The 26,561-nt window shown below is 44.8% G+C and overlaps 1 protein-coding gene across 1 annotated transcript in view; it reads left to right on the top strand.

Moving 5' to 3' along the window:
* Nucleotides 1–26,561, top strand: part of Adam12 (ADAM metallopeptidase domain 12) — a 225,752-nt gene that overhangs the window by 18,325 nt on the left and 180,866 nt on the right. Inside the window, exon 2 of the mRNA XM_013021993.1 lies at nt 19,669–19,742. Coding sequence (XP_012877447.1) covers nt 19,669–19,742 — 74 coding nt within the window. The remainder of the gene's footprint in view (nt 1–19,668; nt 19,743–26,561) is intronic.

The raw sequence follows: 26,561 nt of genomic DNA on the forward strand, positions 1-26,561 counted from the left end.
ACTCTTTCGTGTGTGTGTGTGTGTGTGTGTGTGTGTGTGTGTGTGTGTGTGTGTGCTGGTACTGAGGTTTGAACTCAGAGCCTGGGTGCTGTCCCTTAGCTCTATTGCTCAAGGCTGGCTCTCTGCCACTTGAGCCGCAGAACTACTTCTGGCTTGTTGACGGTTAATTAGAGATTCTCCCTTGCTGTTGGAGGTTCCCACGATGAGTCTCTCTTCTCCTCCACTGCTCACATAGCTGTCAGGGCAAATCCTGACCTGACTGAGTCCTCAGCGTCTCTTTAATGCTAGTGGCTGCTGATGTAGTCTCTCAGTTTTTGTCTACATGTGTCATTTTTTTCATCTTCAGTTTTGAAGACTATGCCCCCGAGTTTAGATTTCCAATGACAGTTATTTTCTTTAACAATGTAATCCATGTGTGTGTGTATGGGGTGTGTGTGGGGGGGAGTGTGGGTGTGTGCCAGTCTTGGGGCATGGACTCGGCATGGGTGCTGTCCCTGAGCTTTTGTGCTGAAGGCTAGTGCTTTATTAACCTCTGGAGTCACAGCTCCACTTCGAGTGGTTTTCTTTATGGTTATTCTTTCTTTTATTTCTTTTTCTTCTTCTTTTTTTTTCTCTTTTGTCTGTCTGTCCATCTGCCTGTCTAGGTTGGTGTTTTGGGTGCTTAATTGGAGATAAGAGTCTCACTGACTTTTTTCCCTGGTCTGGCTTCAAACCACAGTCCTCAGATCTCAGCCTCTTAAGGAGCTAGGATTACAAGCATGAGCCACTGGCTGGCACCTGGCTAAGAATTTATGTTTTGTTGTCTATTTTTCAGCAATTTTATTATAGTTTGTCTGGCTATGGCTTTTAAAAAATTTATAGACTTTGGACTCGTGATAGGTTCTTAAATGTGTGGCTCATTGTCTTTAGCCAAATGTGGAAAATCTTTTGTTGTTTTCTCCTCATAAATTGCTGTTTGCTCCTGGTTCTCAGGCCTCCCATTCACCTTTAGTGCTCATCATGTTCTGCCTGTCTCTGAAACTCTCTCCAGGACTATTTCCACTCTTCAGCTGTGTTTCAGTAACTGTTGAGCCTATTCATTGAAGTGCATCTTTTAGAATTTAGAATTCAAATTCTATGTGGTCTTAGTTGTCTGCTGAAATTTCTCTTTCATACGTTCCTCAAACAGATCTAGCAAAGTATTTTAAAACCTGCTTCTGGGTCCCATTAGCTGTCTCTCCTAAAGTTCAATTTAATTGTCTATTTTTCCCCCACATTTGGGTCTTGTCTTCTTAGATCCCACTTGTGCCTGGGTGAGTGGCAGACACTGTAGGACGTACTTAAAGGTGATTTGAGGTGGTGGGTGGCGGTATGGGGCCGGTGCCCGTGCTGGGCATGCAGAAAGCCCTGGGCTGGTTTCAATCTCTCTGAAGCTGGCTTACTTCCAGTTGCCTTATGGGCCCCTACATTTTATTTTATTTTATTTATTTATGTTTGGGTCCGGTCGTGGGGCCTGGGCACTGTCCCTCAGCTCTTCAGCTCAAGGCTAGCGCTCTACCACTTGAGCCACAGCGCCACTTCCGGCTTTTTTATTTTCTGCTTATGTGGTGCTGAGGAATTGAACCCAGGGCCTCATGCATGCAAGGCAAGCGCTCTACCACTAAGCCACCTTCCCAGCCTGGCCCCTGCATTTTAGAGCCAACCCAAGTCCGCAGGAAGTTACCAGTGCCGCCTCCTGGCAGGCTCTGTCATCCAGAGTCTATCCTTAGCCCCATCAGTCTGTAAAAAGTCCCACCCAGCTTCCTACCTCTCCTGGTGCCACGGGGTTGCCTTGAGGGGCAAGTGAAGCTCCATTGGTGGGGTCTCACCTTGGGTTTCCTTCTCTATCTTATGGGTTGTGATACCATCTAGGGCAGGTTTGTTTTCTCTACCAAGTAAAGAACTAAAGGGCATTACAGTGTGTGGAACAAGACAGGACAAGTTTATTAGAAAGCCAAAGAAAACAGTGATAGAAACAGTGAAATAAACTCGCAGTGCAAGGAGGGGTTCCAAGGAGGGGTATCTATCTGCAGTCTCCCACTATATATAGGGCCTCTTGGTTCTGCCCCCATAGGACATGCTCTTGATCTGATAGGCCAGGGTATTGTGCTGTGGGGAGTCTTGTGATTGGTTCCCCACCGTGGAGCACAAGTATGGCAGTGGCTCCTGATTGGAGGAAGGCTAGGGCAGGTAACAAAGGCCTGGCCACAGACTAGAATGCATATGTCTTTCTGCATCATTTCCCTCACCAAGTTGGAGCTGGGCCTGGCTGTCATCTTCTCTTCTTCATACCGAGGCAAGGAGGCCTACCTTCCCCTCAGTTCCACGAGTCTTCATTACTGTGGAAACTCAACACTGATTCCAGTATTTTAAACATATTTTTCCAAGCTTTTCTAGTTGTTTTTAGTGGAAGGATGAGTTGAAATCACTCAGAAGGTCCTTACTAGAAGCAAAACTCCTTGGTTCTTGTATTGTAAGCTTAGCACTGAGTGTAACATCTACAGCCCCCCGTGGGTTTTGTACCGTTCCGAAGGGAGAGAGAGGGGTGTTCTTTATTTTCATTACGAGCTGGGCTGAATGTCTTGCTGCTTGTGTCTGTGCATACTTTTCTGGTTATTTCCTGTAGATGAATTCTTGGGAATGGAATTGTTGAATCAAAGCTCTGCACATTTTCAAGGCGTATGATAACTGTTTCCAGATTGCCTCACGGAAGGCTGCACCAATGTACACTTTTACCAGCTGTGCCTGGGAATGCCCATTTCTTGGCATCATACCAATACCAGCGTTTCATACTTTCATGAACCTGGCAGTGCCCTGGGAAGCTACCAGATTGGTGGGAAGAGTCGAGGCTTTCGAAGCTGCCGGTCATTTGGACCTGTAGTTCAGAACACATAGGTAGGCAGGGAGAATGACAAGAATGGCAGCTCGATAAACAGCTAGTGGTAAAGGTTGAAGATGGGAAATCTGGAATAATGGAAGTCCCCATAAAATACAGCCTGGGTTCGCAGAGGTGAGCTAATGTACTGTTGGGCTGAACTTAAAGACATGGATGGTGCCAATGAAAGAGAAGAGGGGTTTCCCTGGACCCTAAATGAGGTGGTTCATATCTGGATGATTCTAAGCAGGTTCCATTTGATGAAGAACTTGGCACACCTGCTGGGTCACAGAGCAGGGACAAAACACAAAGATGGAGCAGAGAAGGAATGAGATCTCTGCACTGGTTTGCTTCCTAGATACATTTTAAAATACTTTAAAAGAAGAAAAAATAAACAGGAAATTGCATGCCAAATACTTTCAAAAATGTTTAGGCGCACATTTTCTGAGGATTCTGATACAGAGGTGCATATGAGTCCACTGTCCTTGCTAACAATGCCCCTCCTGACCTTCACCTGCTGGAACTTAGTGAGGTATGTGCAGAAGTAGATGCAGGATCGAGCCATGGGTGAGTTTGCATTTCTCAGTTATTCAGCTCTCCATTTCTCGCTTTCTCAAAAGAATAAAAATGAGTTTGCCTCCGTCCACTCCATGTCCCATTGTTTCATTTGCTTTATTTTTTTTTTCATAAACAGCATCCTCCAAGATGGGCAAAACAATACAAAAGCAAGCAACCAACCAAACAGAAATGTTTTGGTGGAATGAAAACAGGACAATGTGCGGGATCTTATGGTAGAGGGATCAAGTTCTCTCCGCTTCAGGAACTTCTTAGTCTTCTTATTCTAGTAATTGTGAGTGGTAGTTTGGATAAAGTCATTAGGAATGAGTATTCTTTTCAATTGTAATAAGTGAACAGTTATAGATTTATGCACTTCTGTGATAAGATGTCATGGTCTGCAACAAACCAGAAACTAGAAGGGAAGAGCAGATGGGTCAGAATGCTATATTGAAGGACAAAATTATTCCTAGACAAAAGGGACAGATATATGACCAATGCAAATTGTAGTGTGGCATAACTGTCAGTTCACTGCCAGTCACAGCATTTCCTCTATCGGCCCTAAGTAGTCTCATAAATTGTGCGACTTCATCCTCTTAACTGGTATATCATGTTTTATAGATGCAATAACCAGAAGGCAGAGGGTCTAATGATGACTGACTCACAGTGGTAGTAAGTGATAGAGTTTGGCTTGATCTCTGAGTGGTCCTGATTCAATTGGGAGAAGATGAGAGAGCTATTGTGAAAAAGTGAGGTTTACTGTCCTGTGAAGCTACTGATGAGTTTTATTGACCACTAAGCCTGCACTCACTATATTTCCTTTCGTTCTCCCCCTCCCTCCTTCCTTCCCTCTCTCTTCCCTCTCTTCCTTCCCACTCTCTGCCCATGTCTGTATTCATTACAATATGAGGGTTTAAACTCACATTGGCTAAGTAGGTGTCCTGTGACTTGAGCTATGACCCCAGCCTATTCTGTTTTATGTTTTGTTTTTGAGATAGGATCTCACTAACTTTTCCTGGGCTGGCCTTGAACTACAATCCACCTAACTTCTCCTCCCAAGTATCTGAGATTATAAGTATATGCCACCAAGCCTGGCACAAGTCTAACTTTGCTATTGAAAATAGAAAATGGCCATACAATAGTTCTTATATATCCTTATTCCAAGCACACTTTAGGAAAGAGCCTGTCTTACATTTAAGGAATACACACACACACACACACACACACAATGTTGTTTCTACAAAACGTTTTCTAATTACTTATTCACCTGAATTTTTCTGAATTTTATTTGAAATTATTAACAACGAAAGGTTTTTTTTAGCAGAGTTTTCTCAGGAATCCCTCGAAGATGTTCTAGCTCTAAAAACATAACAGAATTGCAGATTTTGTTGTTTAGAAGTCTTGTTGGTCAATTATAAATTATAAAGTATGTGTACTCAGGTGCTTTATCTACTAGCTGTCTTGTCTCTTCTTCTGCTTCTCATTTTGCCCATCAGTGCAGCATTACTTATTACATCACCATCTGATTATTATTATCCAATTATATCACTTGTTACTTATTATATCACCATCCAATTAAGTTGATTATTTGCCTAGTTTTGCATCATCTTTGGGACAGGCCAGCAAGGGACTTTGCTATCCTTCCCAAAGCTAAGCCTTGGACAGTGCCTGGGGAAAGGAAGGCACAGCCATGTCTGGGACCTTTGTTTCTGATGTTCTTCTCAAGCCACATGACCCTGACCTGTAGAAATCCTGCTGTCTCCCATTGACCTCTTCAGAGCTATCATGTTTTTGTTCTTATGCTCTAGTTGCGAATGGGCCAATGCAGGAGGACTTGGAAGATGCTAAGGACTTAGTACCTGCCTATGCGTGTATGACCATTCCAGCCTCAGTTTTAACAATGACTAGACTTTCTATTTCAATCAGAAATTTCTCTATGTTAAACATAAATTTAGCTCAGCATCCGTGGCTCACACCTGTAATCCTAGAGAACAGGAGACTGGGATCTGAGGATTGCAGTTTAAAGCCAGCCTAGGCAGGAAAGTTTGTGAGACTCTTATCTCCAATTAACCAGCAAAAAGCCAGAAGTGGAGCTGTGGCTCAAGTGGTAGAGCATTAGCCTTGAGAATAGTAAGCTCAGGGACAGTGATCAAGCATTGAGTTCAAGCTTCAGTGCCAACACACACACACACACACACACACACACACACACACACACACAAATACCTTGCTTGTCAATACAATATCAACCTCCAACTAGCTAGTATACTTATTTGTTCAGTGTCAGATGTTTTAATCATTGTGAACTTTGTAGCAAAGCTAAGGTTGGTTATTAAGGCAGACAGCCTGTATTTAACAGAGTACCAGGATCTGCCATGTAAATATTTGATGGGATTAGAGAACATTTCATCACATACCGATGACACAAATCTGAAAAGCACTGGTTCTGTGCCTCTGATATACAAGAAAGCCGAACCCCCGCCTCCTGGATGGGTTCCTGTCATTGGCTAAGACGTCAGAGGGCTTATAGCCCAGTGAGCCTGCAGCCAGGAGCAGAAGAAAACGCATTCCAGGAGGAGTGTGGGGTGCCGCTGGGAGACGAGGCTGACAGTGATACCAGGGGTGGGGATCGAAAGGTCAGGAGCATCGAGGGGTCCAGGAGTGAGGCAGCCAATTCAGGAAGTCAAGGGAAGGTCTGTGAAGGAATGGGCACTCCTTTCCTCTCTACCATGCCCTTACAACATGTGTGATCCTGTTTGATCTTAGAAATCTATTTTATTAGAGAGCGATCACACATGTTTATGGATACAGTGTGATACTTCAGTCAGTTACATTAGGTAACGGTCAACTCAAGACCCAAGGCCTATCCATCATATCAAGTGCGTAGCATTGCTTTGTGATGAGAACATTCAAATCTTCTCTTCTAACCTTTTGATTTATATGACGACATATTGTTTGACTTTAGAGCAGGGCTTGCAAACTCAAATTCCTTTAAAGGCCAGACTGGTTTTACAAACAAGTAACTGAGGCCAGGCCTAGGCTGGGAGATAACCTTTGCCCCTTGGGTGCCGTAGGAACATCCAGGGGGCAGACAGAAGGGCCTGGAAGAATTTCCAGTCTCTCTTTAGTTTTAGCCCATTGTTACCGCCTGAAAGGAAAAGTCCAGGAGAGACACATTTCTGATATTTTTCCTTTCTAAGAAATTGTATGCCCAGATCTGTCCGAGAGTTCCCCAGACTCAGATAATAGCAGCTGAATCAAACAGACACCAGCAGATGGTTCTCCTTCTGGGGCCCGAACAGTGATGGTTCTGGGTGACTGAGCCTCACAGTCACCAGCCTATGAAGGTGACTGAGGGAGGGGCACGCAGGGCCATGAACACACAGCCCCTGGCCCACAGCTCCAGCATTGCCTGAGATCCTGTTAGAAACACAGGTGCTAGCTCAAGTAAGGCCTGCCTGGCCCAGCTGAACCAGGAAGTTATGGAAGGTGCTACAGAGTGAGCTTTTTCAAATCTGAAATTTTTTTCTTAGGTTTGTGAATGACTGGGCGCAGGGGGGGGGGGGTTGTCAGTTGTGGGGCTTGAACTCTGGGCCTGGGCACTGTCCCTCAGCTCTTCAGCTGAAGGCAAACTTTCTACCACTTGAGCCATATGGCCACTTCCGGTTTTCTGGTGCTTTATTAGAGAGGAAGAGTCTCACAGACTTTCCTGCCCGGGCTGGCTTTGAACCATGATCCTCAGATCTCAGTCTCCTCAGTAGCTAGGATTACAGGTGTGAGCCACTGGTGCTCAGTGGGAATTTATTTTTTAAGAACAGAATTTCATGACACAGAATTATATGAAACCAGTGTGTCTTACCTATAATCCTAGCTACTTCTCAGGCTGAAATCTGAGAATCATGATTCAAAGCTGCCTGCAGATAAGTCTGAGAGCTACGTCTCAACAAATGACTAGCAAAAAGCTGGAGTAGAGCGATCTGGCTGAACTAGTAGAGTGCCAGCCAGGAGCAAAAAGGCCAGCAAAAGCATGAGGCCCTGATTTCACGTGCATGTGCGCACGCACACATATAATTATATAGTTCCCATTTTCTTGCCCACAAAGAATGCTTTATTAGGACTTTATTGTCTATGTAATGGAATGATTAAATGACTTTCCTGCAGGTCATGGCCCGTTGTGGCTGCAGTTTCCTAAACAAGGGAAATAGATGTTTTAAGATGAAACAAAGCCGCTCTTTGCCCTTGCAGTTTTTCTGTGGCAGGGGTGGAAGAAGTGTTCCATGATGGTAAACTTGCAGTCTAGGCAGCTCCAGAAATCAATCGGGAGCCCAGCTACCTTCCTCCAGTCTGGCAGGGGTGGGGGTGGTTTGCTTTTCCTAAAGCAATCTGGATGATGGCAAGTGATCTGCAGTAGGTAAGGCCTACATCATGAAAGCCCCCCTACCCAGAGGTGCTAGTGTGCTGACTCACAGCCTCCGCAGGAGGCCAGGCCCTCATGTGTGCAGGATGCAGGGCGCACGGTGATAGGGCTGCAGGGGTCCTCATGACCCCGTCAGGGCACGGCCAAAGGGAGGCTGCATTGAAGCCTGCCTTAGCCTCCCGATGTTCAGAAGCCAGCAGGCAGCTACTTGGAGGCTCACAGAGACTACATGACAGCTGCTGACAGAGGAGCGAGGTCCTTCACTCGCTCTCCTCATCCTTAAGATGGAATGAGGTCAACAGCAGCCCCCATGTCCCCAGTCCTGCTCTTTCTACTCCAGTCTTCCAATCCAGGACACTACCACTCTATCAGCCCTGGCCCACACCCCAGCTCTTCTTCCCATTCCTTCTCTCCTCTGATTTTGAGGCTCCACCACCCCCAAGAAATAGGGAGCGAAGAGAAAGCTGCTAGTAGTCCCAGGTCAGTTTGCGTCTGAACGCTGTGAAATGTGAACTCTCCTTGAAAGGTCTTCATGAGGCTTTGAGCGTGAGTTTTCATGGTGCAGTGAGAATGAGTTTTTACACAAAGTTAGCAATTAGTGTAATTCTGTTTGTAACAGAAGAAAATGTTTGCACTTGGCTTTGGTTGATCCACAACAACTTGGCAGTGTTGCTGTGATCGATAGCAGGATTGCTCTTTCCAGGGCTTAGCATATTCTGCTAATGTTTATTTGAAAGAGATTATAGTGATGCTTTATAAATGGCTCTTGGTCAACATTGAGCCAGGCACTCTTAAGAAGACAGCTTGCATGCAAACACGCTAGCAACTTAAGCTATTAACTGCCTCTGACAGACAGTTCTGAAATGGTGCTGCAGGAAAAAAAAGTTCCACGAATGTATCCAGACATCAAATTAGCTAGATAAAGGAACCACACTTTCTGGGCAATAAACACTGCTGACCATGTATTGGAAAGACAGGCGAGTCACCCCGGAAAGCAATGGCCCATACTATTTAATGTTTTAATATCCAGACTATCAGTAGACACAGAGCAAGTATTGCCTTTAAAGCATTTCACAATGCCTATTTTATGTTGCATCCACCCAGGTTTTCTTAGAACTTTCTGTCCACTTCTATAACACTGATCACATGCATATCACATAAAATCATTTTTGTATACAGATGAAGGGAGGGAAGCTAACTTATTCTCAATCATCAAATCCCAGAACTAGCTCAGTGCCTGGCTCATAAATAGACTGTCAATTAATAAACATATAATGTTCCTTTGTGAAAACTTCAAGAAATAAATTTATTATGCCCACTTAGATCTAAACACAAAAAAGCTTAGAAAACAAGTGTAACCTGGGTAATAGAAATAAATCACAAAGGAAATGGCATCATGTCACTGTTGTTTTGTCAAGTCAAAGCTTCGCTTGTGATGGGATTCCTGCCACAAGAATGCACTGTCAGGGGCTGGGGGTTTAGCCCAGCGGAAGGGCGTCTGCCCAGTGTGCGCAAGGCCCTGGGTTTGGTCCTCAGTCCTGGAAAAGAAAAAAGAAAAAAAAAAAGAATGCACTGTCAGTCTGTCTTGACTGATGGCTTCCAAACAGACTTTGCACCATTCCAATCTCATAGCCTCACAGCTATCTTTGTACTTATATATGGTTTTGACTGTGGCTGTAACAAATTACCATGACTTTGGTATCTTAAAACACAACAATACCCATTCAGTTCATTGTCTTGGGGGGTGGGGATGCTGAAACTTGAACTCGAGGCTTTAGCACTGTCCCTTAGCTTTTTCAACGAAGGTTGGAGCTCTACCACTTGAACCACAGTTCCCTTCCAACGTTTTGCTGGTTAATTAGAAGTAAGAATCTTATGGACCTTCCTGTCTGGGCTGACTTTGAATTCTGATCCTTAGATCTCAGCCTCCTCCTATATAGCTAAGATTATAGGTATGAGCCACTGGTACCCAACAATCCCTCAGTTCTTAAGGTCTGAAGGCCAGTGGGCACCAGGCTGAGAGATGGGCTCTCTGCCTCAACCACACCAGCTTCGAGAAGGCAGGGCCTCTTTTGGGTAGATTCACCGGGGGAAGATCCATTTCTGCTAAACCTGTGGTGGGATCCAGTTCTTGCAGGCTGTAGGACCTGTTTTCTTACTGGCTATGCATTCAGGCTGTTCCTGGGCTCAGAAGTTCCTCCCTTCACCTTTAGTGAGCCAGGTGTGTCAGGTCCCTCTCCTGTCTCTGCCACCAGTGATGAAATGGACCCTGGTTACTACTTTGGACATATTCAAATACTCCGGGAAAGAATCCTCATTCAGAGACCTTAGCCTCCATCCTTCCTTCAGATCCCTTTTAACCAGGTCAGATCCCACAGTAACGAGGTGTGGGGGCAGCAGGTGGGTGCTTGAGGGCTCCTAATTGTGATGTGAACAGGAAAAGTACTGTTAGTCCCATATCCCTCACGAAAGCCCCATCAGCGTTAAAGGTCTGGCCTGCAGGCCATGCCTGTGACTGCCATCTGTGAGCAGAGTTTCTATGCTCCTGGGGGGTGCAGGGGGGAGAAACGAGACCATGACTAAGAAAAATAAAAGCTAGAATAAACCACCAGAAAAACGGAGGTGGTGCTGTGGCTCAAGTGGTAGAGCACTACCTTGAGCTGAAGAGCTAAGGGACAGCACCTAGGCCCAGAGTTCAAGTCCCAGGATGGACAAAAAAGAAAAGAAAGAAAGAAAGAAAAATTAATGAATGACCACAGAGGATACAACATGCTAGGTAGAGGCAGGACTGGGCAGGGGACAGTGCACAAGGGCGAGCAAGCCCCCCTGGATGGCCAGGGGTCCTCTAGGACAGCAGTGTCCATCCAGGAGGACATTAGGGCAGAGACGGGTGGACAACAGGTGCAGAGGCCCCGAAGCTCGGCCAATTCAGCAGGGAGTTGGAAGCTTGGTGAGTCCCCACAAGCGAGCTGTGAGGAGCAGCCCGGCCCTCCGGCCCTCCCAGAGAGCCACGCGTTTTAGTCTAAATATTAAGAGTCACCAGCCAAGGGTTTTAAGAAAGAGGATGAGTGAGCTGGGAAATTCCTGTGGGAAAGTAATAGTGGAATTTCCCCAGGCTCCCCTTTGTAATGCATGGAAAGAGGGCCCTAGAATGGAGACTGAACTTTTGATGGGTGGAAATGGAGAAATACTCCTCAGACAGATTTCCAGGTCGTCTTCACAATGCCATGTTGTCACCCACCTCCCACCACGTCCGAGAGGGGACAGATGAGGGAGGTCTCCTTCACATCCGGGCCCCGTGAGCACTGGTAAGCCGGGTCCACACAGCTCTCCCTCACAGAGGAGGAAGATTGGCTACTTCAGGGAATTCACAAGACCTTCAGATCTTCTGGCCATTGCTACAAAAATCTAAATGAAAATCGATATCATTACTTCAAATGTCAGTATTCACACTTGCACTAGTAGCTGCAGGTGGACCACGGGAGTCCGTGAGTACATCTTTTCCTGGTGTGAAGGAGAGAGAAACTGAAAAACTGTTATTGCATGCTGTGCCACAGAAGACAGTGAGCAGATCCCATGCTACAAATAAGCCAGCTTTGTCTTACACACACACACACACACACACACACACACACGCACACACACAAATGAGAACTTCACCATCATCTCTTTTGTCAGCACCTTGGGCAAAATCCAGGACCTTTGGGCATGCTAGACAAGTGCTCTACTACTGAGCCCCAGCTCTTTAGGTATCCTTCAGAAACATCTTTTAGCCAGGCATGGTAGGGCACACCTATAATCCTACCTTCTTAGGACGTAGAGGTTAGAGAACCACAGTTTGATACCAGCTCAGGCAAAAAGCCACCAGTTGAGATGGTTCAAATGGTAGCAAAAGTATCAGGCCTTGAATTAAATCCCTAATACTAACCCTCTTCCCCCCACCCCTCCGCGCCCAGCCCTCTCCCCTGCCAACAAAACAGCTTGTAGCTTAGGAGAATATTTACTCTACTATATGTTTTGACAAATTGCTTGATAATATCAATTTTCCACCAGAAAAAAAAAGATCTCTAATTCATGGATTTAAAAAACCATCACTTATGTAGCAACTCACAGGGCCCTCCTGTGATGGTACCACTGAGCTGTAATTCCTCATCACGCCTTTGCTCAGTGAGTCAGCTTTGTCCTCTAAAGCCTGTGATGGGAAGATCTTGCTGGCTGTGGAACTCATGCACTAATATTAAAGTGGTAATCAAGATACCTCTAAATATTCATGGCAATAAACGTCTCCCTCGGGTCCCATGAGTGCCAGGCCTGCAGTCTGAAGCATTTATTTAGTGCTGGAGAGGGACCTAGTTATTTCAGAGTTCTCTTGAATGCAATATTTTAATATCGTTGTTCTGCCTGAAACATTAGATCCCTCTGAGCATCCAGCATCGACGGGGAAGATGAATGAGTTTGGCTCAGTCACTCATTCATTCGCTTGTTGGGCCACAGTCTTGGCAAGGGTGACCTAGAAGCTGGGGTGCGAGTGGACGTGGCCATTGAGGTCCATTCTCTCCTGCCTGCCAACCCACGGCTGTATGGTCAAGGTCATGGAGATGACAGACAGCAAGAGGGGATCCCGGTGCCCATTCCAGCTGCATGCCAGCAGCTGTGCAACGCTGAGCTTGCAGACTTCAGAAACTGGACAGGTTACAGGTGAAATGATTCCAGTTCAAGGTTGAGTGAGTCCTTAGTTATGCAAATTAAAGATGAGAGGCACCACCTTCGATATAGAGGAGAGCAAGAAGCAGCACTGGCTGACCAATACATCGCCTTGCACGCATCTGTTTACATAGTGCATGATGTCCTGGCTCATTGCACTGATAAAGACCACCTAGTGAGCACAGGCCGCAGAAGGCCTGGGAGGAAGGGGCAGACAACCCTAACTGCCCCATTCTTTGCAGACTTGCTGCCAGAGGAAGCCTGCCGGAAACATTCCCGGAGGAAGTTGTGTGCCTCTGGGGACCCAGGGTGGATCGTCCAATCGGTGTGACCCAACAACAAGGCTTCTGTCTCCAGTTCATACACACCAACAAGGGGACCCAAGTCTAGTTCTAGATAGAATCATGAGTAGAATACAGGTAGAAAAAAATAGCCAGAGCTATTTCATGAAAATGCCTTCTGCAAAAGAAAAATATATTGATAAACTTGTTCTCCAAAAGTACAAGAGTCTTTCTAATACCTTCGGAAGGAGTCAGAAGTTGTTGAGCGAACTGGGCCCCTGGGTCCCAGGATTCTCTCTGTGTAACTTTCTCCTGCTCAGCATCTCAAACAGATGGCTGTGTTCTCTACAGGGTGGCCATGTCACAGGCCCTGCCCAAGTCTCTGTCTGGCCATCTTTTGGTTAGCGTCTGCTAGCTGCTCCAACCAACTCAGCCTCCTGATACCCTCGCTAGTATGCCCGCATCCTCTTCTAGTCTTTATCCCTTACTGCTGCACTGCCTCTGTCCCTGGTTCCTCCCTGCCTATGCTATCTGCCCTGCTGCACAAGACAGGTATGAGTGAATGAGTGAGACACAAGCCTGAGAAAAGGAAAAGCTCTGTTCTCCCAAAGAGGACCAGCAAAAAGCAAACAAACAGAAACATGTCCAGGCACTGGTGGCTCACACCTATGATCCTAGCTACTCAGGAGCCTGAGATCTGAGGATCATGGTTTGAAGCCAGCCCTGGCAGGAAAGGCCTTGAGATTCTTATCTTCAATTAACCACCAGAAATCCAGAAGTAGAACTGTGGCTCAACGTAGTAGAGTACAAGCTTTGAGCAAAAAGCTCAGGGACAATGCCCAGGCTCTGAGTTCAAGCCCCATGACTGACAGAGAAGGAAGGAAGGGAAGAAGGGAGGGAGGGAAAGAAGGAGGGAGAGAATGAAGGAAGGATGGAAAGAGAGAGAGAGAAACGTGCCTAGACATATTATAGTGACACTGACAAACACAGAAAGAAAAGGAAAATTATGACAGCAGTCAGATAAGAGTTGGGTCCTGCAGAGATGCCCAAGGACAGCTTCACAGCTTCTCCAAGACAGCAGAGTGATGGCTGGTGCCGTGCGGGTGAGGACCTACTCACCCAATAGTCAGTTGTGATGGAGCTGCAGTAATTAATCCAGTGCTCATGGGACCTAGACAGAGGGTGAGGCCTGTCTCTCAGAAGCAGGACTCCCCATGCTGGGACAGAGGGCAAGACAGACTTTTCAGTGTGTGGGCTAACCACATGGGTTTTATTTTCTGGTTTCAGGGCTTGGACTTAGTGCCTCATGCTCTTTCTTGGCTCTCTTGCTAGGCTGGCATTCTTCCACTTGAGCCACACCTCTAGCCTAGCTTTTTGCTGACTAATTGGAGCTGGTATCTCACTGACATTTTTTCTTCCAGGGCTGGTTTTGAATCACAGTCTTCCAATTTCAGCCTCTTGAGTAGCTAAGGTTATAGGCATGAGCCTTTTGTGTTCAACTTGGTTTAACTGTATTTTTAAAATGAAGTCAAGCCTGTGTAAGATAAAGGAGTTAAATATGAGCTTGGCTGTAATTGATTGTGAGGTCCCAATTTTCAAACTCCAGTACTGCCAAAAGTTAAAAAAGCAAGCAAGCAAAAAAAAAAAAAAAGGAAAGCAAAGAATAAAACATTTAGAAAACAACATCAGCTGTTTTTTTGACCTTGGAGTAGGGAAGTGTTTCTCAAATGAGGCACAAAAATGTGTAAACCACAAAGGACTTTATTAAAACAAAACATGACATAGTGAAGGGGGTAGAGAGACAAGCCACGATGAGGAGAAAACGTCTTTGTGACACATATAACTGGCAAAGAAATGGAATCCCAAATACAGATAGGAAGGAAGGAAGAAGGAAGGAAGGAAGGGAGGAAGGGAGGGAGGGACAGAGGGAAGGAGGGAGGGAAAGAAAAGAGAGAAAGAGAGAGAGGGAAAGAAAGAAAGAAAGAATTGCTATGAGCAAGACCAAAAGAGAAGAGGGAGGACAGGCCCCTCAAATACCTGCTCAGGAGTTTCACAGACGAAGAAAATCAAGTGTCCTGTGAACAGGAGACGCTCTGCCTATTCTAATGGGGGAGGGGTTAATAGAAAGCGATGATCACTAAATCCTCAGTTAGGTACAATTTTATACTCAGCAGATCTGTTTGCCTGCCTGAACATGTCAGACAGATAGGCGTCAGCACGTGGAGGTGCAGGAACACCTGGGCTTGTTGTCATCTCTTGGTACTTTGGGAAACAGCTGGAAGAGTGCTAGCCAAGCATCTAGGCACTGCCCCACCCCGCTTCATCCCAGGTGGAAATCCACATCTGGAGGTGCACATGAGAACCAGTGGAGCCATGGGGGGGAGGGGCGATGGGGAAAACCCACGAGCATCTGTCTAGCGTAGAACACTCTCAAGTGTTCATCTGATAGAATATGCAAACAGTGAAAAGAAATGGCTAGCAGCCACATGCAGCCACAGGTGCGAATGCACAAATACATGAGAGTGGATACAACTCAGCCATAGAAAAGAGAACCAAGGACCAAAAGGAACAAGAGAGGACACTCAAAACTGGATAAAACTGAAGAGTATATTGTTTAAAATTCCATATGCACATACATACAGACAGACACACATTCACACACATATATGCATACATTCATATGTAGATGCATTCATACATACCGGCAGGTATGCAACAAATACATCCATTCATACATAGACACAGTCATACATACTGGGAATAAATTAAGAAAGGAAAGTGGATTGGGGGGGCTCATGCCTATAATCCTAGCTACTTCAGAGGCTGAGATTTGGAGGATGGGTTTTCAAAGCCAGCACACCCACAGGGATATGCTGATGAGACCCCATCTCAGCCAATAAAAAGTGGGTGAGGCAGTATGTGCCTGTCATGCTAGCTATGTGTAAAATGAAACAGGAAGAGCTCAACCCAGGCTGATCTAGACAAAAAAGTGAGACCCTTTTTTGAAAAATAACTAAAGCATAAAGGACTGGAGACATGGTTCATGAGATAGAGCAAGCTCAAGATTCTAAGTTCAAACTCCAGTTAAAAAAAGAAAGAAACCAGCCTGGTGCCGGTGGCTCATGCCTGTAATCCTAGCTACTCAGGAGGCTGAGATCTGAGGATCATGGTTCAAACAGCCCGGGCAGGAAAGTCTGTGAGACTCTTATCTCCAATAAACCACTAGAAAACTGGAAGTGGGGCTGTGGCTCAAGCGATAGAGCATTCACCTTGAGCTGAAGAGCTGAGGGATAGCACTCAAGCCAGAGTTCAAGCCCCATGACCAACAAAATCTAAAGAAAGAAAGAAAGAAAAGCTATAAGGGAAATCAAGATCATGATTCATAAGAAAGGCAGGGTCTGAGTTAGCTCTGTGAGGAGCGAGGAATGGAAGAGTCAATCCAACACAAGGAGTGTTATGGTCTGACCCTGCCAATCCATACACTGAGACCTATCCCCCACTGGGTTAGGACCGTGTTTGGAGACAGGGACCTGTGGAGAGGTAGTTAGGTGAGCTGAGCTGATTTGTCAGGCTGGTGTCCTCACAGAGAAAGATTAGGACATGCAAATGACTGCGGAGACAGACAGCAAGAAGGCCATCTTTGGAAAGCAGACCTCAAAATCTTGATCTTAAGACTTGTAATCTCCAGAAGATTGAGGAAGTCTGTTGCTGTTGAATGAGTCACCTGGACTGTGTCCTTTTCTTCTAACAGCGCAGCGAACCGACACAGGAGATGCTAAGGTTCTGATGATAACTTTACAGATTCGGCCAGTGACAAGTAGCCTGGTGATTACCTTATTATAGTTTCCTTTTAAAAAATCATACTGATGCATTTTATATATCCTTTTAGATGTACTTCCCCTAATTTAAGAGATGAAATGATGATTACTGCCTAAACATTTCTGGCCTGTTGATTAGCATTTAATGGACTCACTCAGCAATTGCAGTTCTTCAAGCATTCAACAGAGGGCCAGGTTCCGTTAGGGTAATCAGTATATCATTTTTTGAGAAGAAGTGGTGCTGTGTTCCATTAAGGCTGGCTCATCATTATCTCCCGTGGATTACAATCAAAAGAAAAGGGAACAAAATACATGCTTTTAAATGAAAATGGCTACTGGAAGTAGTAATGGGTTTGAATTAAACTAGTTGTCTGTTCTCCCTGTCCAATAGAGTTCTCCTGTACAGCTCTGCCTCCACTAAAATATGCACATAGACATCCTCTTCCCCCTTAACCCAAGACAGAAGTTGTATTCTTTTGAAAGATGTTGATGTTGAACTGTTATAAAGCTCTTAAAGGGGCTTTCTGGAGAGCTGGTACCAAAGTTAATATTTAAACTACATTAATTATTTTGGGCAAAGAGGTACGGCAGATTTGTTTCATTGTTTATTGGTGATGTGAAATACCAAACACAGAGCATTGTGCATACTAAGCATACGCTCTACCACAGCCCTAGCTTTTTGTTTTTCTCACAAAAAGACTTTGTCAGGATTTCTCCTTATGACGGTGATAGGTGTGTGTCAGTATCTTAGGCAAACATAATTGGTAACAAAAGGAACTAAGATCTATGTTCAAACATATGTAAAACAACCAGGGTACATGCAAAGATCCAGGTGCATGTGGTATAGTTATACATGCAAAGATAACATACATGTGGTGTCTGGGTGCATCTTGATAGGATATGAAGACATTTCTCTTTTATTATTTTATTGTAAACATGATTAATCTTCTTGTCTTTCTAAGATAGAACTAATGAGTACATAGTGAGAACCCTGCAGAGAACAATGTACAAATATTTGCCTTTAAATCATCTAAGATTCAGAAATAGAAGCAAACAAATGATGCATTTGATGTTACATCAGGTTGATCAGAAATGCTCATTTTTAAAGTTCAGCTAACACTCAGAAATTCATGCAGTTCTTACAAAAACAAGACATTGTCAAGCTATGTGGATTAAGAACTGTGTTAGTTTAGTCTTTTACTAGAATGACTTCATAAGAAACAAAACCTGCTTAAACCCAGAACATTCACAGGAGCTCTCTATGTGTATAGAAATTCACCAGTTAATCCTCAAGCTTTAGTAAAATATTATTTTAAAATATTTAATTTTAAAATAATTTTAAAATATTTAAAATAATATCTATCCATTAAAATTGAGACATCATCGTTTTAAGACACACAGTAAGTCTTGGGCACCAGTGTTGATAATATCTGTTACTTGGTCAGCAGTTGGAAAATGAAGTTTGGGACTTTATCCTCCCTCCCTCTTACATCTCCCTCTCCCCTCCTTTTGTCCTTCCCCTGTCCCTTTCTCCTCTTCTCCATCCCATTTCCCTTCCCTCCCACTCCCTTCCCTCCCACCTCCCCAGCCTGTCCCTCATCAGCAACCCATAGTGCTTTGCTTACATACCCTTATGCATATGCACGTGTTGCTGCTCCTTGCATCTAAGTTTTCAATTTTGTTTTAACTAGTTTAATTTTAAATAGCTCGGCATGGCTAACCCCTACTAGATTAGACATAAAAAGGCTACTGGATGTCAGAGCATTGTCCTAAAAAAATAACAACAACAACAAAAAAGTGGGGTTTTTTTTTGGGGGGGTCCGGTCATGGGGCCTGAACTCTGGGCCTGGACACTGTCCCTCAGCTCTTCAGCTCAAGGCTAGTACTCTACCACTTGAGCCACAGCACCACTTCCAGCTTTTTTCTTTTTGCTTATGTGGTGCTGAGGAATCGAACCCAGGGCCTCATGCATGCAAGGCAAGCTCTACCACTGAGCCACCTTCCCAGCCCCAAAAAACAAACAAATAATAAAAACACGTTTTTGAGCCTTTAGTGTAATGTGTCCTTCGTTAAATGCTTTGTTATTTCCTCAAAGCTCATGTGACTTCAGCTATTGTGGGTTTGAAAAAGAATTGCTTCATTTTAACTAATTATTTTAATGTTCAGTATTTTGCATTTCTGATCTGTTTTGTCTGGAAGTATAACACGTGGCTAGTTCATTCACAATACAGCTCAAACAGTATATTGTGAAAACATCTTGCGCTCTGGAGTAATAACAGCATATTTCAAACAATGCAATATTAGAAAATCGCCTGTAAGTATCTTGTCCCGTTTGCTCTTACCCAACATAAACGCAAAGGCAGACAAAGCCATGACAGCCGCAGCCCCCTCCGATTGAATGTGGGGCCACCATGATGTCTCCACTGGACAGTGGTTACAGGCCTGTGAAGCAGATCCAGGCGCCTGCCAGGCTGTGGTACTGGCTCCATGGAATGGCCCGAAGTCTCCCCGATGCACCGGGATCCCAACCCCAGGAACTAATGCTCAGATGCTCTTCCACCAGAACCACGCCCCCACCTTCCTGCTTGTGCTTCTCTCAGGCTGCTGAGTGGGGTGGGGCTGGAGTAAAGACTAGGAACTTCCAAGGATGGTAAGGGACTTCCATGCAATCCATAGGACAGGTGATGGAGTAGGAGGTCCCAGGAGTGACTCATGGTTCAGGCATGGGCAGTGCATTTTGTAGGGCCAGAGATGGAGGACAGCGTGGATGGAGTGGACTGAGACCAAGGTGACTGGAGGATGTGTGGTTAAAGGCAAAGAGCCTAAAGTTTACAGGGTCAGGTGTCTCCTTTCTAGCTCCTGCCCTGGACTACTAGACTTAGAGTCTCAGAACGCTCCCAAGAAGAAATGTATTTTTCTCTCACTCTGCGGACTCTGTCTGCAATATTGGCAAGCCAAAGCCCAGTGTTTTTCAGCTGGCTCTTCTGGTTTATCTTTCAGGATCATCCAGAATCATTGAGCATTCGACTACAACTGGAAAGCAGAGAACTGATCATACACCTGGAAAGAAATGAGTAAGTCAAGTTCATTCTTGTTTTTGTTGTACCATAGGAGCAAGGTGCAGTATATGTCAACATGCAGAGAAACAGAACTGAATGCTTAGATTTGTAATCCAGATTCACATTGGATGCTGAAATTAAATCTGGAGAAATAAAGTCTTGTGTCACTCTAACACAAAACTAAACTAAAAAGAACTTGAAAACCCAGTAGCGTTTTTGATAGTTCCCAAGTTTCTTTTTCTCAAGAAGAGAATTTAAAGCATTTTCTGTTTATTCAAGTGTCCCATAATTAGTTGACTTTTGACAATTCCTGACATAATCAGAGAGGGTAGCTTTCAAATACATAGAAACTCTTTTCTCTTGGGAAACATTGAGTTTTCTTTTGTCTTTCAAAGTTTGCCTCCAGTGATACAAACTTCATTTTTACCTTTGTATTTAGAAGTTTAATCCCTTTCTGAAAGAATATGTAAATTTATAGAAAATGAGGTTACATTTTTTTTCTCAAACGTGTGGATATTATTGCGTAGTAGAAACGGTATCAGCCTCAAGGTACAAATGAAAACATCTTCCACGAGTGCCATTCTTTATCCTGGCTCTCCCAACGGTAGGTACCACTGTTCTCAGGATCCTTCATCACCAGCTGTTTAGTACTAGAGGTAACAAAGACTCCCACAAAGGAGTGGTGTTAGAGTGAATCAGTCAATACAGGTGCTGGTGGCTCATATCTGTAATTCTGGCTTCTCGGGAGATGAGGTCAGGAGGATCACAATTTGAGGCCATCCTAGGCAGAAAGTTTATGAGACCTGCCCCATTGCAACAGAAAAAAAAATGCTAGGCATGGTGGCATATTGCTGTGTGATAAGTGAAAATAGGCTCACCATCCATGCTAGCTTGGCCAAAACCTTATCAATAATAGTAATAATAATCAGAGCAAAAGGGGGTGGAGGCATGGATCGAGTGGTAGAGTAGTTGCCTGCCAAACACAAAATCCTGAGTTCAAACCCTATTTTCATACAGAAAAGAATAAAGATGTAGTTTTCCTCTTTAAGTAGTATGGCTCTCTTCGTCACACACTGGTGAAAAGTTGAATTTTGCTGAATTGACATCATAGCTAGGGAAGGCTTCTCGGAAAGTAGCCTCCCAGGCATATGGTCACAAAACCAGAGTCTCCATAGAAAGAAATGGGATCACTTCTTGGCATCAAGGTGTGAGTTGGGGCTACAAAGCAAGTCAAACCAAAGAGGCAGTTGACAGCCATTGCTGACATTCTGGCTGGAATGTCACAGTGTATTTTAAATCAGTGTGTGTAATATCCCCTGGCCTTCTGCTGGTGATCTGCAACCTGCCTCTTCATATTTCTTCTTATAGCCATACCCTTTCCCATAAAATGGATCAAAAGCTTTGGAAACAGCAAATAAGCGATGTGCTTTAGCTTTGACAGGGTAATATTTGCATAGAGATTTGGCCACATGTGTTGAATAATTTGAAATCCGAACAGAAAACGGTGTATTGCTTTTGACATGCCTCTCTTAGGAAAGCATGTATTTTTATGGTCTTTCTCTATTTCTTTCATATAAGAATATTATGGGACATTGGTGTTTTTGTACATTGCTGTTGGTTTTGAAAGTAGCTCAGTGGATGGACTAGGTAGGTGTTCTCTGAAAGAACAAAAGGAGGACTTCCAGCCATGCTACTTGTCTGTTGTTAGGACTGGGTCACAAGTTTTAGTCTGGCAAGTACTTCCACTGTTTGGCTTTTAGGTGAAGTGCTGCCCAGAGCTGGGAAGGCAGGTCCTAAGCTCCACAGATAGTGTTATGACCAGAGAGCAGACATAGACTTAATAAAATCCTTATTTCTTTTTTACTATAATGTGAATACATGCCCCAGCCAAAAATTAAATACTACAGAGGAGAGAGGAGCAAAAATAAAATAAAATAAAGTGTTATCCCGGCTAGTATTGCTGATTGTTTTGTGGTAAACCAGGCTGTGGTTGTTGGTCTTTCGAGTGGATGTTGCAGTCAGGCCCTGGGCAGTCTCCTCTCCAAGTCCCTCACCTCCACGTTGAGTGGGCTTGTCCTTCTGTGGGGAGATGACTGCTTAGAGCCCCGCTGGCTCTCCTGAGGGCGTACAGCAGCTTCAATATCTGTCACGGTCCCGCTGCAGATGAGTTACCTTCTACTGCTGCAGAGTCTAATGCATGCTGTGGACTCGACAATGACTCATTTTTTGGGGGTGTGGTCGTGGGGCCTGAACTCTGGGCCTGGGCGCTGTCTCTCAGCTCTTCAGCTCAAGGCTAGCGCTGTACCACTTGAGCCACAGCACTACTTCCGGCTTTTTTCTTTTTGCTTATGTGGTGCTGAGGAATCGAACCCAGGGCCTCAGGCATGCAAGGCAAGCGCTCTACCACTGAGCCACTTTCCCAGCCCGACAATGACTAATTTTTTTAAAATAGCATTTTAACAGGTTCCCTTCCAATCCTGGGCCTTTTCTAAGATAATCCGAAAATTAGACAAGTTGAAAACATAAAACTATCTCTTCTCCATTTATTTCAACCTTCTTAACCTCTCTGTCAGCCTAAATTGTAAAAATAGATGCAGAGTATTGAATGTGTTCCTAAGATGTTCTGTTGCTTTATTTGACATATGCAGCTTGTACTAATTTTTTATTCCTTGCTGGGGATCACACCCAGAGCCTTGTGTGTGCTATGAAAACACTCTACCCTTCAGCTACATCCCATCTCTCCTTGTACCAAGTTTTAAGTCTCTATTCTGTTAATAGTAAGGTTTTCAAAATGAGAGTGTGCCAGTATTACTATTTAAAAAATGAAAATTTCCAAATACTTTGGTGTTTGTTTCATTATCATAAGCATTTGTATGAAGAGCTTTCAATTCAGCATGCCAGTATGTGAGTACAAAGCATCTAGGTCAATGTCACCCTTTTATCATTCTCTCCTATTCATCCTAAACCCATTCATCCCCTCAATTTACCAAGCATAACAACTTTTTAAAAATGATTTAATGCTGGGTGATGGTGGCTCACACCTGTAATATTAGCCACTCAGGCAGCAGAGCTCTGAGGATCATGGTTCAAAGCCAGCCTGGACAGGGAAATCTATGAGACTCATACCTCCAATAAACTACTCAAAGAAGCTGGAAGTGGCACTGTGGCTTAAGTGGTAGAGTGCTCACCTTGAGCAAATAAAACTCAGGGACAGTACCCAGGCCCAGAGTTCAAGCCTCAGGAGTGGCAAAAAAAATCACATCTATTAATGAATAGTGATATCTTGGAGATAATGAAATTTCTATAATTATATAAGTACAGTAAAATGTTTATCTACTATCAGAATAATAATATACTAATAGGAAGACATTGGTTAAAAACTATGGCTCTGCTGTAAGACAGAATACTATGCAGTAATTAAAAATGACATTGTAAAACAAAACGAGTATAATCAACCTGAACATCTATATTAGAAAATAATTTACATGGTACTCAGTTTTTATTTTACAATTAGACACATGATACATGTCTCTGCTATATGTTTGTTGTCTTAATGTTTGACAACAAAAATGGATTACTTTTCAAATTAAGAAGAAATCTTTTTATTTTGAAGGGAAAAAATATGGTGAAAACTTGATAATGATTGAAAAGAGAAGTCAAAGTAGTCACTATTTATAAAAGAGAAAAATACGGTGGCAGGCCTTCAGAAAGCCTCCAGTCACGTACAAAGACAAGAAAGTGAGTTCTTGAATACCCAGAAATCTGTTTTAATTGAAAACCTGCTTAGAAATTAAAACCCAAACAAAAGTGTCCCCATCCCTAAAAAGCACATCTGTAATCTAGAACTAATACTGAAAGAGAGTCTCCTGACCATCCCTTCTCAGAACCTGTAAACCAGTTCTACAAGGAGCAGAGCTGAATTTTCATTCAATCTCTATTTCAGATCATCTATTTTATTTATCTTCTAGCACGCATAATTTGTGCAGAGATCTGCTGTTCACTTAAAACCTGTGTTTGTGGAGCCATAATTGAATGTTTAAAGAAGCAAAAGCTCCCCCAGAGAAGCATCTTTCACAGCCCTGCCTTCTGCCTGTGGGGCTGCAGAGATGAGCTTTATAACTGCCATACGTCCCCTGGATCCCCACGGACACCCCAGTCATTCTTCAGACAGGTGCTCTGTGAGGCAACATCTTTGATCAAAATGCTTTATGGGACAGGTTGGCCAGCTGAGACGTCCGTTTTCCCAGTTTAGGATAATTAAAAGTGAGGGCAGTAGATCACAGTGCCCATATCCCTCAACCCAGTGAGCACTGTGCGTGTAAGCCCCATTCCCGGCACTGATCGAAGGCGGTTGCCAGGGGAAACACACAGCCCACTGAGTTTCTATTTGGGGTATCTCAGGGCTCGAATAGCTTCAGCACTGATTCTCTGTCTGGAACAATTCCAGACATTACTTAAGGGACAGCGTCAATTACTATTCACTTTAAATCAACAGCAACACATTTAAAATTGCCAAACATTAGGCATAAATATCCGAGAAGGTGTTGGTTTTAGATCATCTCTCAGTCTGTGCAGAATGGAGAAACACAGCTGGGCACATTGTGCCGGGTGGCTTAGGAGCTGGATAAATGACTGTCCTGAGGATGATATTAATCTGTTGTTCGTGGTGACCTGGTAGTCAGCTGGCTGGAGATTGCTGCTGGTTGCCTTGGGGCTGTGTTCAGGCCTTGTCCTGGCATGTGGCTTTGTCAACCATCACTATGAGGATATAAAGAGCTGCCCTGATCTCCTCTCCTGGCCATGCAAACGATGGATTAGAGACATTCGGGCACTTTCCACCAATGAGCCAAAACTAACAAGATGAGATTTAATGGGCATACATGGAAAGTCTTACACTGTGCTTAAAAACAATTTTTTTTTAAAAAGTGTTGTGAATTCAGAAGACATGGAGCTAGTATGTGTTTGCGAATGGGACCCACAAACTGGACAGGGGCCCTAGAGGCCACATGGCCACTAAGAAAGCGACTGGCACCCGAGCGTGGCACTTGGTGCTGACCCTGGCCAGGCCACGGTTAAACCCAGTAACTTGTGCAGCACCGTTGTTGGACACGCCCTCCCTCTCCCACCAAACAGGACTGTCCTTCAAGCCAGGGCAGGGTCCACCCAGCCACTTCACTCAGCGAGCCCCCATCCTGGAACCAGTGTCAGAAATGGGACATTCTGGAGTGAGTAGAACAGGAGTCACTGGGAAGCTGGCCGAGTGTCTCGCGGGTGTGGATGACTTCCAGGAGAGGAACTGTGAGACTCAGCTGTGCTTTACCAGCACGATCCCTCGGGTTCCCGCTCTGCCGAATGGAATTCAGTTCTATGAAGAACATGTGCATTAAGATTAGACATCATGTTACGTTTGATGTTCACAGTTTACCCAGCATTAGTCACAGGTGACTACTTAAAATTAATGTAAAAAAAAATGAAAGCTGCTGGGCGCTGGTGGCTCATGACTAATCCTAGCTACTCAGGAGGCTGAGATCTGAGGATTGCGGTTCAAAGCCAGCCCAGGCAGGAACGTCTGTGAGACTCTTGTCTCCAATGAACCACCAGAAAACCAGAAATGGCACTGGGGCTCAAGTGGTAGAGCACTGACCTTGATTTGAAGAGCTCAGGGACAGTGCCTAGACCCAGAGTTCAATCCCCATAACTAACAGAAAGAAGGAAGGAAGGAAGGAAGGAGAGAAGGAGGGAGGGAGGGAGGGAAGGAGGAAAGGAAGCAAGCAAGCAAGTAAGCAATCAAGCTTCATTCCCTTGGTCATCTACCTTAGTCTATGTGCTTGGGAGGCCCACAGAGGGCAATCCCATCATAGAACATCTGCTGGACACTGGTGGGATTGGCAAGGAAATGTCCTCACATCACACCCTCCTAGTTTGGGGTTCCCGTTAGCCAATGTGCACTGCTCAAGGAAATGAACTTCCTACAGGAAATGGCCTTCTTCCCTCGACATTCAGCCTACACTGTGTGTTGTCCGAACTCCATGGGATACTGAGCCCTCCCCTGTGTGTTTGAGGGTCAGGATGCCCCTGGGCTCCCTTCTGCACTGGGATGAATGGGTGGAGCACAGGTGGGCTGCAGAGCCTCCTTTGATTCAGCAGGCCACAGGAAGATGGCAGGCAAAGTGGGGAGGGAGGTCACGTCTAATCAAAGCTCTTTGTCCATAGATGGATCTCTAGCAGTAGCAATGGCCACATACCATGGCCTAATAGCACTGTTTGCTGCCCAGGCTGGACGCACAGTCTGCACAGCACTGCCATCTTCATTCTGTCCACAGGCTCATAGCTGTCCATCAGTACAGCCTCTGCACCCTGTCCCCCAGCAGGAGCTGAACACATCCTGTCCAGTGGCAGCACACTGCCCTACAGTCCACCACTCCACAGCCCCATGCTTCAGTTTATAGCCTCTCTAGACAGAAGGGTCATCTGGCTGAGGCTGACCACACAAGGTCATGCACACACACCAGGCTTAAGGTTACATGCCGGGTCGCCTCAGGTTACACATGCATAGGGGACTCGAGGTTCCACGGATGTGCTGAACCTGTGAAACTCTACCCTCGGAGGCACGGGCCCAAGCCCTCCGAGGCTACAGTGGGAAAAGCCCGACATGCTTCATTCATGCTATGCCCCGAGAAAGTTCTCTGAGTGTGATGGTGGGCCACGCAATTGACTAAAGCTACATGGACTCGTGTTCACATTAGACCAAGCGCCTTCAGATTACTGCCGTAGCATTTCAGGTCTTTTTAATTATGGCCAACTTTGTTTCCCGAATATGTAGAGAACCATCTG

Source organism: Dipodomys ordii, unplaced genomic scaffold (assembly GCF_000151885.1).
Source record: "Dipodomys ordii isolate 6190 unplaced genomic scaffold, Dord_2.0 Scaffold58, whole genome shotgun sequence".
Classification (NCBI taxonomy): Eukaryota; Metazoa; Chordata; class Mammalia; order Rodentia; family Heteromyidae; genus Dipodomys; species Dipodomys ordii.